Consider the following 17,338-nt stretch of genomic DNA (forward strand, 5'->3'; position numbering starts at 1 on the left):
TACGTAGACGGTTGACGGGACTTTACGGTCCTGGTGTTGTAGTTCTGTTTGGAAGCATCCAATTAGCGGGATTGGGGTTTTCTGTCCATAGGCGAAGACTCGGATCTTTGCCGTCTTCAGAGCTGGTCTTTCTCGCAGCTGGTTGTACACACTTGCTGCCATGAGTTCAATCGAGGCTCCTGTGTCTATCGTGGCTCTCACCTCTTGGTGGTGGATTCTTATGCGGCACTTTGGTAGACGCCTCTTTTTCCTTTGTGGTTGATCGATGGCAAACACGTAGTGGACTGGGTAGTCATTTGAGTCATCGTCCATGTCTTCGCTGTCTGGGCTTTCTCTGATGACATGGGGGGCTTCGGGTTTTTGCTTGGAGGACCTGCAGACTGATGCAAAGTGGTTCATTCGCCCACACGAGCCACATTTTCTTCCTCGTGCCGGGCAGTCCTGAGCACGATGTGGCGTGCCTCCGCAGTATCCACATTCTTTTTGACGGTCTTGCGGTCTTCTTCCTCCAAATTGGCGTTGTTTAGGTCGGACAACGTTTACCTGTTCAGCGGTATTGACTTGTTCCACTTTGACTGCTCTGTGGAGTGCTGCTTCCATGTGCGACGCTCTCGCTTGTGACAGCTCTTTGGAGCGGCCTAGCTTCAAAATGTCCGCTAACGGCTTTCCGTGTTCTTGGAGGATCTTTACTCTCAGGTTGGATGAGTAGCACCCCTGAATTATTTGGCCACGTATCTCCTCCTGCTCATCGCGGAAACCGCATGTGCTGGCGAGTTCTTTAAGCCTAACCATGGAATGCGTCCAGCGATTCTTTGGCTTCCTGTCGTGCCTGCCTGAAGATGAAACGCTCATAATCTTTACTCGCCATGGGTTGGAAGCGTGCGTTAAGCGCATTGAGGAGCGTGACATAGGTGTGTGGAGTGGCCTCTACCAGGGTCTTATAGATTCTGTGTATGTCCTTCCCTCCTAGATGAAGGAGGAGTGCCCTGCGCCGTTCTCTCGCCGTTCCAGCGCCTTCGAAATAGAACTGTAGCCGCTCCGTCCAGTCCTTCCAGTGTGGCGCCGGGACGCCGTCGACCACAAATGGCTCGATGGGGGGAATAGCCGCCATATTGGTATGCGGTGTTCTTCAGCACCTCGATGGGGGCGTTGGAGCAGGGGCTGCTGGTAGTGGAGTCTCCCTGGCACTCCACTCCGATGGGCCTCTTGATAGTGCTGTGCCGGAGACAATCCGGCAAGGACCAGGCTAAGTGGAGAGGTTGGGGTGCTCACTGGGGCTTTCCCTGGCCGGTTGCAGGCCGCGCTCTGTCCTTGCCCTTTGTTGCTGGTTGGGGTACTGTTGTCGCCTGCCCCGCCTTCTGGGGACTGCGCTTGCTGCCACTCCTCTCACCTGGGCACAGTCGCGGGGCCTCCGGCCGTGCGCGTCGTCACGAGCTGATGCATGCGACAGGGGCAGAGAGATCCGATCGCGCCCGTCGCATGTGGGGCCGCTGAGGGTGGTCGCACCACCGCGCTCCACCGTGGGGTATGCTGGATATGAAATCAAATCAAATGGCAAGTGATTGATACCATAACGATGCCAGACAGAGGAGGTGATATCGCACAAATCTTACAGCGCAGGGAGTGTCACTGGATTGAAAGAATTGACTCCATTAATCATGGGTTGAATTCAGCGGATGAATGGAGAGGATATGTATCCAGTATTAGAAACTAAATTGTTTACATTTCTGTTCCCTGTGAATATACCATTATCCTTTGTCTCTCTGTTTAGATCATTCAGATTCTCTTTTTCACTGTAGCCATATGTCCTTTTTGTACTGTTCCTCATATACACATAAGTTGTTCCTCCTCACTTGCGTTTATGTACATTATTGCACATTGTACACTAGCAGTAAGTAGTTACCCTGTATTGCATATCATTATTTGTAAATTGCTAAATGTTGAAAATTAATGTGTATAGACGATCGAATATAAAGTGATTTAAACAGTCTGAACGCATGGAGGCAGTAGCCATAACATTGTCTTTATATGCTAATTCCATAACAACAATATGCCTCACAGCTATTCTCTGCTGTGTTTACGAGATGTCACATTAATGTCGGGTTAGCCCACATACACCTCTATCAAACTCGACATTCCATTAACAGACCCGGCGGTGGATCGAGTTTTCGTAACTCTCCCCGTCAGGTCTGTAAGCGTCAATACCCGGAAGTGCAGACCGCCTCTGCACTACTGACTCACGGAGACGCCATTGAGCGTGAGAAGATCCTTTCAGGTAGGATAACTTTCCCGTGATTGCCCTCCAAACGTACCTCTCCATTTCGGATACATCGTGTCACTTACAAGTGTCCGTTTTTTCACCAGGCATCGTCCTGCATGGTAATATTGACGTATTACGTCGCTGCTAATCCAAGCACTATTAGGTGCCAGCGCAATATTCTCAGGTACTGTCCTGTAGATATAACAAACTCTCTGGAGAGCGTAATTCATCACTCTGAGTCGCTGACCACTACAGTGGTGAGTACTATGTGCTTTTTCCTTAATAACTCACATAATATGTAAATTAATTAGTATCATCTTGTTTCTTGGACACTAATCCCTAATTTTTGTCCCACATATGACAACAGTACCCGGCTGGGCTACCTGTAAGTCAATTTTATCTTTTTCATCACGCATGGGTGATAACAAGTCTTTATACAGGTACATTGATCCCTTAAATATACATCGATTAGATTACGAAATTGTCACTTCCAACACTTAATTTTCACTCCGTTTTAATTGTAGATGTCCCCATATGTCCTGTCCTGATGAGACCCACATTCTCAAGGGTTGAAACGCCGTCGACGCTATAAGGAATTGAACCTACAAACAGTGCCTATGACTAGATATGGTCACTAGTTAGAATCATTTATCAATATTTGGGTCATTTTCCTTAATTGGTCATCCTATAAGAAACCGTTATGTTTATGTTTATTTGTGTGTTGTTGTAATTATTTTTTTGGTTTCATATGTATACACTTGGGACACTGTGCACCCGTACAGTTTTTTGTTGTGCTTTTCACATGATTATGTGACAAACTATATATCGATTGTACAATTAAAACAACGTATGTTTTGAAATATAAACATTACTAAGACTGATTGAAACTTGTCCTTGCACCTCTTTTCGACATCTCTTTTCAACCTTTCGATGTTTCGCTAAATTGCTATTAAGCAAATATTTGAATTATTTATACAAATATCACACCACAGGAACCGTTGTTCTTTGTTAGGATATGAACTCGGGGCACAGCATGGGTCCGTTCAGACCCTCGTCGCCATTGTCGGGACCTTGTGCTAGAGATACGCAGGGCCGCAGGCGCTACGCGCAGCACAAAGACCCGGGACACTCATTAGTGATCCGCGTGGTCCGGACTAACCCCGGTGCCACGCCTCCTTTATTTTTAAACTACTCTGGGTGACGCCTCACGCCCGCGTATGCGCACGTCTACGTGCGCGATCAACTAGAATGCTGACACGCAGTCTGGGGATATTACAGCAACCACTCCGTCTTGCTTTAATTAGTTATTTATTTTTCACATTTGTAATGTTTTATTTCTCTCCACCCCGAGGCTACACTTGTGTCAGAAAAAGACAAAGGTTCCAGCAAAAATGTTCTTCTTTTTTGGATCCATTTCACAAGGGAGCAAATAAACGAACGGAGGAAAGGGAGGGTAATACCCGTTTCTTGAAGTCTCGGTTTTCACCTAGGAGCGAGCCAGAAAGAGAGGGAAGACTCGGAGGCTTAGAGGCCGTCCCCTTGGCGTGCGCGCACAGTTTAATTTATGGGGACTTGGGGAGGCTGTGCGTGCAGGAGCACCATTTTATTTGCGAAGACTAAAGAGGCGCAGCTGTCTCCCTCTGCTGAGATTGATGGGGCCCCTGGAGAAAGAGGGCTGGGGGGCCTGTGTTACGCCCCTGGGCTCCTGGTGGATGGGGACACTGGTCAGATGGTTGACTTTCATAGCTCTGAATTGTTCAGACACAAAAAGGACACAAGGGAGCAGGGTAGGAATACCCTGACCTCCTTGGCCTGGGATCAAAAACTCCCCACCCCCCAAAAAAATATTGCTGGGAATTTGTGGCAAAATGCATTAAAAAAAAGAAGTGTGGTATCCCACTCTTGTTTTTCTTTAAGCCCTCTGGGTGGGCCAGGTCCTGGGGGAACAGATGTTTATATTTTGGGGGAGAAGGGGTGTGGGTGACCCCCCTCGCCAGGCCAATTTTTGTCTCGGGGGACCCCATCCATCGGGGCCCAGCACTATTTTTTGTGTGAGGGACGCATGTAGCAAAAATCAGCCCATCCCCGTGGGCCCGGTCTCATGTGGAAAGGAGGACGGGGCAACATGTTTTAAAGAGAAGGGGATCCCAGGGAGCCCAACCCTGGGTCTGGCTTAGCAGCTTTGTCCCGTGGTTCCCACCTCAGGACATAGCCATTCTCCTACCCACACTGGCGTGGGCAGGAAAACCTGTGGTTGGTCTCACTTGGGGGGAGGGGGCATTTTCATATTTCCCGCCAAGCCGGAGCACATACCAAGCCGGAGCACATACAAAGTCCCCTCTCAGTGGGTAAGAGCTTGAAAAATGCTCCCGCCAACTGTGAGCGAACTTGAGATCTGCTTCCCTGCCTGCAGTGAAGTGAGCAGGGAAACTGATCTAAATATTACTCCTGCCTAGAGGGAGGTGCATTATTAGCTGCTTTATCTGGGTGAGAGCAATTACATCTCCAGCTGGAACAGGGGAGCGGGCTGGGTCAGCAGGGGACTTAGGAGCTTTCCCACTGGCCGCAATGTTACTATGCTGGGTCCCTGTTGTCGAAATGACTATGGGGGGGCTGCATGTCTCTCGCCACCTAATTTAAAACCCAGGGGTTAGGGAAATTGATTGACTGCCTGAGGGGGCTTTGTGCCCCCCTCGCGATAATTTCAATTCTGGGTACCGTGAGATAGGATCCCTGGTGCCAAAATCAGCCCGGAGAGGGGGGCCACGTGGCCCTGCCCCCAAATTTTTAAGTTGGGCCCTTGGGGATGGGTTCCAAGACCAAAATCGGCCCGGGGAGGTGGGCTGTGTGCCTCCTCCTCCTAATGATAAAGTCAAACCCGAGGGATGGAGTCCCTGGGGCCACAATTGGCAGGGGAAGGGGGGCCATGTCCCCCCTTATAATCATGCTTGGTCCCGAGGGGGCATGGGGCCACTGGGCTCCATAATGGCGGATGGGGTACCCGGGGTCGAAATTGCCCCCGGAGGCAGGTCACATGCATCCCTCCCCCTGAAAATGTCCCTGGGCCCCAGGGGATGGGGTTCCGAGGCTGAAATCAGCCCATGGAGGGGAGTGCTTGAACTCTTCCCCACAAATATGAAACCTGGCCCCTGGGAATGGGGTCACCAGGGCCAAGGCCTGAGGCCAACCCCTCACAGTGCATGGCTGAAGGCCGTGTGCAGTGTGGGGTTGGCTGTCTGGGGGATGAAAATTTGCATATATATAACTATATTACCTGCTGGAAATAGTTTCTATGGGTAAAACATTTTTTTACTTGGCTATAACTTTGGTGTTTTTGACCAATCTTTATGAAATTTTCCCAAAAAGTGTCAAGGTAGGTTCTATTTTTATGGAAAGTTTGGGGGTGATCCGTGCAGTGGGGACCGAGAATTTGGGCGCGAGATAAGGTTGCATTTGTAATGTTAATCACCATAGGAACCTTTCGCCACACCTACAGCCTGAACCGCTGAACGGACTTACACAAAATTTGGCAGGGAGGTAGATGTTGGTGCAAGGGAGTACCTTTTGCTTATTTGGTGTAAATCTGTTCTGTGGTTGTTGGGAAATGTAAGTTTAAAATTATAGTGATATCACAGGCCGTGGATATTTCGCAGTGATTTGGCAATGAATTGCAAATGCATGTGCCAACGGGAATGCTCTGATTGGCTGGATGCAACCTGAACAGAAAGTTGCGGCCACCATTTATCTATTGGGAACAGTTCCCGGGGATGAACATTTCTGAAAATGCTAAAATAAGGGGTCAGAATAGAGATACTCTGACCCCATGTCTGAGAAATGGAGGTGTTAGTGACACAAGTTATGTGTCCAAAATTTTATTTTTTAATTGCGTGTGATATTCACGCCGATGCCGCAAGCATTAGTACGGCCACCTGTATCATCACAGGGACTTTGCAACTATCAACGTTATCGTGAATATTTGTGAAAATATAAAAAATATATCAGTGAATCATTAGTATACATTGTTATAGAGATATTGAGATTTTGATAAATGTTTTCATAGAGTTATTTATATAGTGAGTTATCTACTTTGATGGTTAGTATTAATTATATAATTATAATTTTTTAATGTGGTTATGGCTATTGAGTTCCTGCTTTTGCTTTCCTCTTTCGCGATGTAAACACGGAGTTCGCAACGACCAACATCATCGCGATCTCTGGTCTAATCGCAAAAACGGAAAATAGGTTTTAGAGATGATTTTTCTAGAAATACACTAGAAAAACATGAGTTTGAAGTGTACAGTAATAAACCCCTACTGCGTAAAATACTCTAATATGTGTGCATATATGTGTTTTCACTTTATGGAAAACGGTTAACGACATCTCACTAAATCCTGAATATCCGCGAAAACGGAAAATAGATCTGCAAGATGGGATTTTAAAGAAACTTAGTACAAAAATATGAGTTTAAACATGCTTTGAGAAAGTATGTATATAGTAATATATGTAGGGCAATGCACAGAATGGATTTTTTTTACATATTATTTTTGCATGTGTTGGTGGTTATTGAATGTCTGCTTTTTTTTCCAATTCTTGCGAAGTATCAGTAGGAATCGCAATTACCGATGTCATTGCAGTCTTTGAAATCACTGCGAAAAGATAAAATAGGTTATGGGGTTGTTTTTTATAGAAACTCCCTACTAAAACATGACTTTAAAGAATACTGTAAGAAATTCCTAGTGTGTAAAATACTGTAGTATGTGTGGATATATGTGTTTTACACTTTACGGAAAAGGCGCGATCTTCACGGTTAACAACGCCATCGCGACATCCTAAATAACGGCAAAAATGTGAAATAGGTCTGAAAGATGGATTTTAAAGAAACTTAGTACAAAACCATGAGTTTAAACGTGTTTTGAAGGAAGTATGTATATAGTAATATGTGTAAGGTAATGCTCAGAATGTATTTTTTTACATACTATCTTTTGATGTGTTGGTGGAAATTGAATGTCTGATTTTGTATTCTGTTTTTTGCTACGTCACCACAGGTTTATCGACGTAGTGAATATAGAAAATGTAAATAAAAAACATTGCTTATTAATCCACTGAAGAAAATACAGGCTTATAAAAATACCTTTAATAGAGCCATTTTAGATAGAAAATACAATTTAAAAACCTTAAAAGTTCAATGAAAAAAATCATAGGTTACATGGATGTTATAGTTGAGATATAGAATTTGAAAAACCTTACAAAATTACTGTAAAAGCCAAAGGTTACAGGGATGTTATAGTGAGGATTTAGCATTTAAAAAGCCTTAGAAATTAATTGAAAAAAACAAAGTTTATGGGGACATTATCGTTCGGAAATAGAATTAAAAAAAATCTTAGAAATTCAGTGAAAAAAAACAAAGGTTACAGGGACGTTATAGATAGGCTGACATTTCACTTTTACAAAACCAGAGAAATTCAGCAGTTATAGCCAGCTGAGCTAGCTATAACTCGCACCCCCACAATCCACTGCTCATGGTCTCACAGATTACATCACTCATGACATGGTCAGTGACAATAATGATGACATCTCAAACAACATTACCAATGACATCATCCATAGAGTCTCTGATGCACCCACTCACACCCCCATGTAACCTTTCATACACCCACTCCAACTTCCACACTATCATTCTTGAAACCATTGATACACCCATATAAGTACTTACACACTCACTTACTGATTCATAGGTCTACACTCACACCCACTCAGTCAGCCATACAGCCACTCATACACTAACTTGCTCACTAATACAACCACTGATATATCCACTCATACACCCTCTCAGAAACTATCAGTCACTCATAGAGCTACTCATACACCTACTCACTCACCTAGAGGGTCACTCACACAGCCATTTACTCACCTTTACAGTTATACACACTAAGTCACTTATTCATACAAATACTAACACATACTCACTCACCTATACAGTCACTGATGCAAGCGCACAATCACCCATACAACCACTATCACAATCCCTCACTCACACATACAGTCACTCTTATACTCCAACACTCACCTATACTTTCTTCACATGTTCAGTTACTCACCCATATACCACTGACATTCATTCACTCACCGACACACCCATACACACACTCAGTCACCTATACAGCCCCTCACTTACACACTCACTAACCCATACAGCCACGGACTCACCCACTCGTTCATCCATGCAAGCAGTCACACACCCTCTCATCCAGCTACACAGACACTCATGCACCCATACACGTACTCAGACACCCAGTCATTCGCAGATGAAGCCACTCACATACCCACTCAGTAACCCATACAGCCACTCAGACACCATCTGACAGACTGATACAGACATTCTCGAAACCTAGTCACTCACCCATACATTCACTGAGACACCTAATCACTCACTTACACAGTCAGTCATGCACCCACTGAACCATCCATACAGGCACTCATGCGGCCACTGATTCATCAATACAACTAGTTACATATATTTAACACTCATAAACATTTTAAAAACGCTCAAGTCACTGGATGATGTTATCAGTGATGTAATTTGAGATATCCTCAGTGATGTCACTGACCATGTCATGAGTGATGTAATATGAGAAGGCATAAGCAGTGCATTGCAACGTGTGAAATTTAAGATCTGCTGCCTCACACACAAAGCAATCTGGGGTAACGTCCCACCCTATCTAGCAGAGAGACTCCACCACTACTCCCCGTCCCGGACGCTGCGCTCCAGCACCCAATCTCTCCTCAAAATCCCCAAGATAAAAAAGGCTAGAACCAGAGGCAGGTCCTTCTCGTACCAAGCCCCTCTTATTTGGAACCAACTCCTGCTTGCCCTAAGAAACTGCCAGGACCACCGAAAATTCAGGAGAATCCTGAAAACCGTCCTGTTCTAAACTCCTCACCACTGCTAATGCTGCGCTTCCAAGCGCTGAGATACCCCCTCTGGGGTGATTCAAGCGCTATACAAAAAATCAAATCAAATCATTGCGGGCGCGATTTATAGTTAGCTAAGCTAACTTTAGCTGCTAAATTTCTCTGGTTATGTACAAGTGAAATGTCAGCCTAACGATAACATCCCTGCAACCTTTGTATTTTTCAGTGAAGGAAAAAAATGAATATATATATATATACATCGCCGAAGTTGGGGACAGAGAATTGAAGGTCTACGAGAGACACACCACTTGGTGTTCGTCAGCCCCTCACTGTATGGGGGACCGCTTGGACTCCATTGACCAGCATGCCTCTGGTCCCAATCAGGAATAAAGGATGCACTACAGCTGCGAACTGGGGGCAGAACATAATAAAGAGCCAATGACCAGGACTCTTAGCACATCCCCAAGCCTGAGACTCTGCGTGGAAACTTAAAACCGGCACTGATGAAAGCGGAATGCTGAAACGCATCTGCCTGGCATTTCCAGCATAATTGGGACTCTTTTTGCATGCCTTGTGCCTCCATTTACTTGGAATAAATCCTGGTGTTGCCCTAGCATATGTCGGGCTCATTCTTTCCTCTGAGTGGGCATTAGTTTTGCATATATATATATATTATATATATATATATATATATATATATATATATATATATATATATATATATATATATATATATATATATATATATATATATATATATATATATATATCACAGCTCAAGTTTCTTTCAAGTCCAAAGAAAGAAATTACGGCACTCACAGGGAAAGTGTTCAGTATGTTTTTACTCGCTCAGCAGACAAACGCGTTTCGGTATTCCTTCGTCAGTGTCTACCATTGACACGGAAGGAAGCGTGTTTAAAAATGTTTACATCACGTTTGTGCATGCACATAGAAAGAGGACTGACGTTATACCTCCGTGAGAAACGCTATTAACATAGTGAATTACTTTTTACATCAACATTTCAGTATTCACAATCATAAAGGCATGTAAATTGCATTTCAAATTTTAAGGCACTTTGTATTTTGTGATTTACCAACATTTTAGCATACAAGTGTAAAGTATATTTGCCTTGGTTGTGTGGTGTGGGTTATTAAGCCGTGGATCGGCATTGTTCACGGGGTATAATGAATCTCATTTTTACAGAGCTTATGCTTTACCCAGGTGGGAGGACAATTCTTCATTTCTATTTAATCCCAGGGGGGCCTTAGTCTGAAGGTCGATTATGTAGCGGGATTCTAGTCTTCTTAATTTCCGCAGCCTATCTCCACCCCTTGGGTCTGCTGGTATATGGTCTAGTGCAAAGAATTGTAAGAGTTCCCTATTGCTGTTATGTTTCAAAGCAAAGTGTTTAGCTACGGGGTAATTGAAATCTTTATTCATGATTGCACGTTGGTGCTCCAATACCCTCAGCTTGACATTTTTCACTGTGCTGCCTATATACTTTAATCCACATGGGCATAATAAGCAGTAAATGACATATGTGGTGTTGCAGGTGAGGAACTTGGATATTTTCTTACTGTGTCCTGACCCAGGAATTTCGAAAGTTGTTCTTCTTTTACTCTTTTCACAGGCTTTGCACTTGCCGCACGGGTAAAAGCCCGGCATATCTTTGATTCTGCCTGTCACTATAGTTTTTTCAGGTAAGTGACTGTGTACAATTTTATCCCTGATGGATCTTCCTTTCCTGAAGGTTATCAGGGGAAAAGTTGGAACCTCTTTTCCAATAACCTGATCCGTTTTCAGGATATGCCAACTCCTCTTCAGGATGGTTCTCAGATGATTAGAATCTTCTGAGAAGGTAGTTATAAACCTAAATTTTCCTTCATTTTCTGATTTCCTGGTTTGTTCTTTTAGGAGTTGGTTTCGGGGGATTCGTTCCACTCTTTTCAGAGTATTTTCTAGAAGGATATTATCATATCCTCTAGCTTGGAATCTGATGATGCTTTCTTTTGCAGCTCGTGCAAAGTCGGTTTCTTTGGAACAATTTCTCTTGATCCTAAGAAGTTCTCCGTAAGGGATACTTCTAACTAGGGTCGGGGGATGGCTGCTTCCGGCATGTAGAACCGAATTGCCAGCTGTTGTTTTTCTGAACAGTTCAGTCTCAATTCTCTCACCATTCAAATTGACTCTTAGGTCCAAATAGTTCACAGTGGTTGTATTAATGTCTGCAGTGAAATTTAAATTCAAGTTGTTACAGTTTAAAAATGCTACAAACACTTCTGCTGAAGTAACAGATCCCTCCCATACAAGGAAAAGGTCGTCGATGTACCTATACCAGACTTTCAAATTTTCTGCCCATTTTTGGAACTCAGGGCTTTGGGTCACCTGCTCCTCCCACCAGCCCACGAATAAATTCGCGTAGCTGGGGGCGAAGCAGGTTCCCATCGCCGTCCCGGTGACCTGTCTGTACATTTGGCCTTGGAACAGGAAGATATTATTGAAGAGACAGTATTCAATGAATTCCAGCAGCATTTGGCTATGTTTGCTGAACTTCATGGGTCTCTTGTCGAGATAATATTTCATTGCAAGTAATCCCTGGTTATGATCAATACTCGTGTACAGACTAGTAATGTCCATGGTTATTAAAATGCACGAGTGTCCTCCATATCAAATCATATATCAGAGACACTAAAGACTTTGTGAACAAGATTGAAAATGTAAAATGTAACCCCTCGTGCATTTTAATAACCATGGACATTACTAGTCTGTACACGAGTATTGATCATAACCAGGGATTACTTGCAATGAAATATTATCTCGACAAGAGACCCATGAAGTTCAGCAAACATAGCCAAATGCTGCTGGAATTCATTCAATACTGTCTCTTCAATAATATCTTCCTGTTCCAAGGCCAAATGTACAGACAGGTCACCGGGACGGCGATGGGAACCTGCTTCGCCCCCAGCTACGCGAATTTATTCGTGGGCTGGTGGGAGGAGCAGGTGACCCAAAGCCCTGAGTTCCAAAAATGGGCAGAAAATTTGAAAGTCTGGTATAGGTACATCGACGACCTTTTCCTTGTATGGGAGGGATCTGTTACTTCAGCAGAAGAGTTTGTAGCATTTTTATACTGTAACAACTTGAATTTAAATTTCACTGCAGACATTAATACAACCACTGTGAACTATTTGGACCTAAGAGTCAATTTGAATGGTGAGAGAATTGAGACTGAACTGTTCAGAAAAACAACAGCTGGCAATTCGGTTCTACATGCCGGAAGCAGCCATCCCCCGACCCTAGTTAGAAGTATCCCTTACGGAGAACTTCTTAGGATCAAGAGAAATTGTTCCAAAGAAACCGACTTTGCACGAGCTGCAAAAGAAAGCATCATCAGATTCCAAGGTAGAGGATATGATAATATCCTTCTAGAAAATACTCTGAAAAGAGTGGAACGAATCCCCCGAAACCAACTCCTAAAAGAACAAACCAGGAAATCAGAAAATGAAGGAAAATTTAGGTTTATAACTACCTTCTCAGAAGATTCTAATCATCTGAGAACCATCCTGAAGAGGAGTTGGCATATCCTGAAAACGGATCAGGTTATTGGAAAAGAGGTTCCAACTTTTCCCCTGATAACCTTCAGGAAAGGAAGATCCATCAGGGATAAAATTGTACACAGTCACTTACCTGAAAAAACTATAGTGACAGGCAGAATCAAAGATATGCCGGGCTTTTACCCGTGCGGCAAGTGCAAAGCCTGTGAAAAGAGTAAAAGAAGAACAACTTTCGAAATTCCTGGGTCAGGACACAGTAAGAAAATATCCAAGTTCCTCACCTGCAACACCACATATGTCATTTACTGCTTATTATGCCCATGTGGATTAAAGTATATAGGCAGCACAGTGAAAAATGTCAAGCTGAGGGTATTGGAGCACCAACGTGCAATCATGAATAAAGATTTCAATTACCCCGTAGCTAAACACTTTGCTTTGAAACATAACAGCAATAGGGAACTCTTACAATTCTTTGCACTAGACCATATACCAGCAGACCCAAGGGGTGGAGATAGGCTGCGGAAATTAAGAAGACTAGAATCCCGCTACATAATCGACCTTCAGACTAAGGCCCCCCTGGGATTAAATAGAAATGAAGAATTGTCCTCCCACCTGGGTAAAGCATAAGCTCTGTAAAAATGAGATTCATTATACCCCGTGAACAATGCCGATCCACGGCTTAATAACCCACACCACACAACCAAGGCAAATATACTTTACACTTGTATGCTAAAATGTTGGTAAATCACAAAATACAAAGTGCCTTAAAATTTGAAATGCAATTTACATGCCTTTATGATTGTGAATACTGAAATGTTGATGTAAAAAGTAATTCACTATGTTAATAGCGTTTCTCACGGAGGTATAACGTCAGTCCTCTTTCTATGTGCATGCACAAACGTGATGTAAACATTTTTAAACACGCTTCCTTCCGTGTCAATGGTAGACACTGACGAAGGAATACCGAAACGCGTTTGTCTGCTGAGCGAGTAAAAACATACTGAACACTTTCCCTGTGAGTGCCGTAATTTCTTTCTTTGGACTTGAAAGAAACTTGAGCTGTGATTTATCACGTGGGGCGCCGCCACGAGAGGCACCCGCCTGCGAGTGACCCGGATTTTGGTGCAACGGAGCGAGAATATATATATATATATATATATATATATATATATATATATATATACACACATACAAATATATATATATATATATTTATATAATGTATTTAGCTGGTGTTTGTATTAGTGCAAACCTACTGAAAATGGAGAAGCGTGCTGTATAGGAATGATACTGTCAGTGAGTGATTGGGGGGAAGTTGAGATCTGAGAGAGAAAGGAGACTGATGCATCTACATAAAGTAGTGTTCTTAAACAGATCTGCCTTCAGCTCCTTTCTTAATTGGAGCAGGGTTGGGGCAAACCTGACGGATCCAGGGATAGCTTTTCAGACGTTGGATACAGAAATGGACAAGGCATGTTGCCTTGTTTGTTCTGTTTTTTTTTAACTTCTTTAGCACTAATCCGCTAGTGTTCTGGCTGCAGAGTGCTGAGAGCCAGTCAGACAGGCGTGGGTACCAGTCGTGAAAGCTTTGAAGATGATGGAGCTGGTTTGGAATATGGTGCGAGCTGAAAAGGAGAGTCTGTGGAGTTCCTTCAGAAATGGGAGTGATGTGTTCATATTTCTTCAGGCCCCTGATGAGGCATGCTATGGCATGTAGCATGACGTTGAGCGGGGGCAATTGTGCAATCTAAAAAGCTGTGAACCAGAGTGTGAGATGCAAGATTATAAGGGCATAATCTGCACTAATTAAAGTCACTTTTTGGGAGGATAGGTTTCACCTTCTTCAGTAGAGTAAGCTGGTAACAGGCTGTCATGGTTTTCTTGGTGATGTGTTCTTTGTGGGTGACATCAGAATCCAGGGTAAATCCAAGTGACTTGACACTGGTTGAAAGTTGGGTAAGAATCTGCCCAGGTTCATGTTGTTGTGCCAGGTTTGGACTAGTTGTTGCTTGTTGTTTTTGGCAAATGGTAGAAATGTTTTTCTTTGTAGCATGAACCAAAGTTATGTGCTGGACATTAAGGTCTGGGTGAGGTGCAGAGAGTGTTTGACGCTTTGAATTTTTGGAGCGAATGAGACATGCAATCTAAGTTTTGTGTAATCAGTGTGTTGGTTAATACTGATGCAGTTATCATTGAGTAGAGTCAAAATGGACTCCATGTAAAGGTGGAAGACGATGGGATGGGTGTTAGGAATAGGGACATCACAGCTGTGCTTAATTTGAGCCAGTAGTTTCTGATGCTCAGCACTGGCACTTAATTGTCAACACTGGCATTTGTGACAGTCTGCTATAAGGTGGGCTGTCTAGATAGTTAATAAATGACACAACAACAGTTAATTATTAATTTAATATCCATTTAAAATGACTATTGCCTGCCACCCAGGCTATTCCTATTGCTTTGGGGGCCTGTAATAGACGAAATCGTCACACCTGTAGGAGTGTGATGGTTAGAAGTTGTGTGGTTACTATAATTGGCAGCAGGGCAGGGGCAATGTGTGGCGCAAGCTGCGGTGGCCTCCTGATGAGAGCCTTGGCACTTATTTTTTTACAAATTAAGCACTGCATCACAGTGTGATGCAGATGTAAGCTAACGGCCTCTGACGTCACGCTTATGCACGCTGTTATTGTAGAAGAATTTGAAAGTGGGCGCTGCTCACTATCTCTGAGGTATGCAGACACATGTTAACAAGGCTCTTTTTCTGTGGATGAATTATTAGTGATACATTTGCTTCCTATCTGCTTGGCTTGAGTTTGTTTGAAGCACTCTCAATCTCTGGTGCTGGGATGGTTTCTTAGCGATAGATTCCTCTTGCCTCTGAAGTTTGCCGACCCTGAATTAGGTTTTATTTTGGGGTTTGGTTAGTAGTGAATCTCCCTGGCTCTGAGATGTGCCGTCACACTGCATTTGTTTGTATTTGGAGTGGTTGGTAGTGGGAGGTGTACAGAAGCACTGCAGTTGATTATGTTCTTGGATATGGTTTATCAGTGAAAGAAGCTTCCTCGCTCAGGGGGCACTGATGCTCTGTTGTGTTTTTTGGGACTTTTTGTCTTGGGGGACCTTTGAGAGTAGCAGGAACACTACATTACACTCTGACCCTAGAGTGCTTTGTTGGTAGTATTGTGAGAGGTGCTCCTTTGCTCATAGGAGTGCAGACAGGCTGCATAGGGGGCACAATAGGAACTTTCTGACTCTCTGGTGTGGACATTCATCAGGCCCAAATAATGAGGACCATGGGGAACAATGAGGAACGCATGATTCAGATGAATGCAGACACACTGCAAAAGGACCTGGTCCTTGAAGTGATTAATCAAGGGGAGAAAATCTCTGCCTCCAGATTGTGCAGAGAAATTGCATAGTTGTTTCTGGAAAGGGGTTTGTCTTTGAGAAAAGCTACCTGTGTATAATAGAGAGTGACAAGCAATGTAGGGCTGAAGTGCAGAGAATGTTTTGAGTTAAATAGTATCCAAACAGTATCTTCACTCTGCTCTGCTACTGCAGTGTGCACCTGACCTGCAACTTCAACAGCCGTTCTAGTGCTTGGTTATCCCATCACTCAGCAAATGTACCTCTACCCTGACCTCAACAGGCCTCTGTTATTCCAGTACTGGACCACGTGACCTCTACCAGACGCATGCATCTCACCCAGTTCTACCTTGATATATAACCACATAGTTCATTGTGCTAATGTTTTGACACTGTCTAGTGATCCAGATTCACTGCATGCATGCACTCACACACCACAGCAAACTCGGGGTTCATGCGTAGACACTGGTGCCAAGGGTGGTGAAATTGCACCCTTTCATTCCTGCATATTATGTACCCTTTCATTCCTGCATATTATGTACCCTTTCATTCCTGCATATTATGTACCCTTTCATTCCTGCATATTATGTAGCCTTTCATTCCAGATGACATACCAGGGTTGACCACTTGTCCTGCCTTTAATTGCTTAAACGACTCTTATTTTCTTCTGAGGGGACAGAGGAAGGTCAAGGGATAGAAATGTATGAACGTAAAGAATGCCTACTATCCTGTTGGTGCCTTCGTAACTCCAAGGCCTTGTGGTAGCACAGGCAGTGTCAATAGTACCAAAGTGCTAGCAAGTAATAGCAGCCCCTGCCCATGACTACCCCTTGCTACCCTTAAATGATGTCCATAGGTACAGGTGTTAACAGCTGTGCCCATGAGACACACACACAAACACTTGAGTGTAACGAGATACTTACACGATGGCAGGTTGGGAGCAGCGGCTGCTAGTGTAGAAGTACTCTCTCACATGGGTCCGAGGAATCTGGTTCTTGGCGTAGGAGAAGCAACATGGCGTTGTGTCGGATCCAGCTACAAGAAAAAAGGAGACAGCATCACTACCTGGAGGTGACAGTGCAGAGTTCCTACGAGGTGCATGCAGGAAGAGTCTACAGGGAACTTTCTCTAACCAAGTGATCAGACTTAGACCTGCGGACATCTCCATGCAGTGGATCCACACCCAAGAGCTAAATGAGTTTTGCCCCTTTTTAAATCTGGGGCAGTCAAACACCTTATTGCAAGCAC

The 17,338-nt window shown here is 43.8% G+C and overlaps 1 protein-coding gene across 1 annotated transcript in view; it reads right to left on the minus strand.

Annotated features, from left to right (window-relative positions):
• LOC147729806 (C-C motif chemokine 5-like) overlaps nucleotides 1-17,338 on the minus strand; it is an 84,847-nt gene that overhangs the window by 13,465 nt on the left and 54,044 nt on the right. The window contains exon 2 of the mRNA XM_086954711.1: nucleotides 17,014-17,125. Coding sequence (XP_086810837.1) covers nucleotides 17,014-17,125 — 112 coding nt within the window. The remainder of the gene's footprint in view (nucleotides 1-17,013; nucleotides 17,126-17,338) is intronic.

This window comes from Lissotriton vulgaris, chromosome 2_1 (genome assembly GCF_964263255.1).
Source record: "Lissotriton vulgaris chromosome 2_1, aLisVul1.2, whole genome shotgun sequence".
Lineage (NCBI taxonomy): Eukaryota > Metazoa > Chordata > Amphibia > Caudata > Salamandridae > Lissotriton > Lissotriton vulgaris.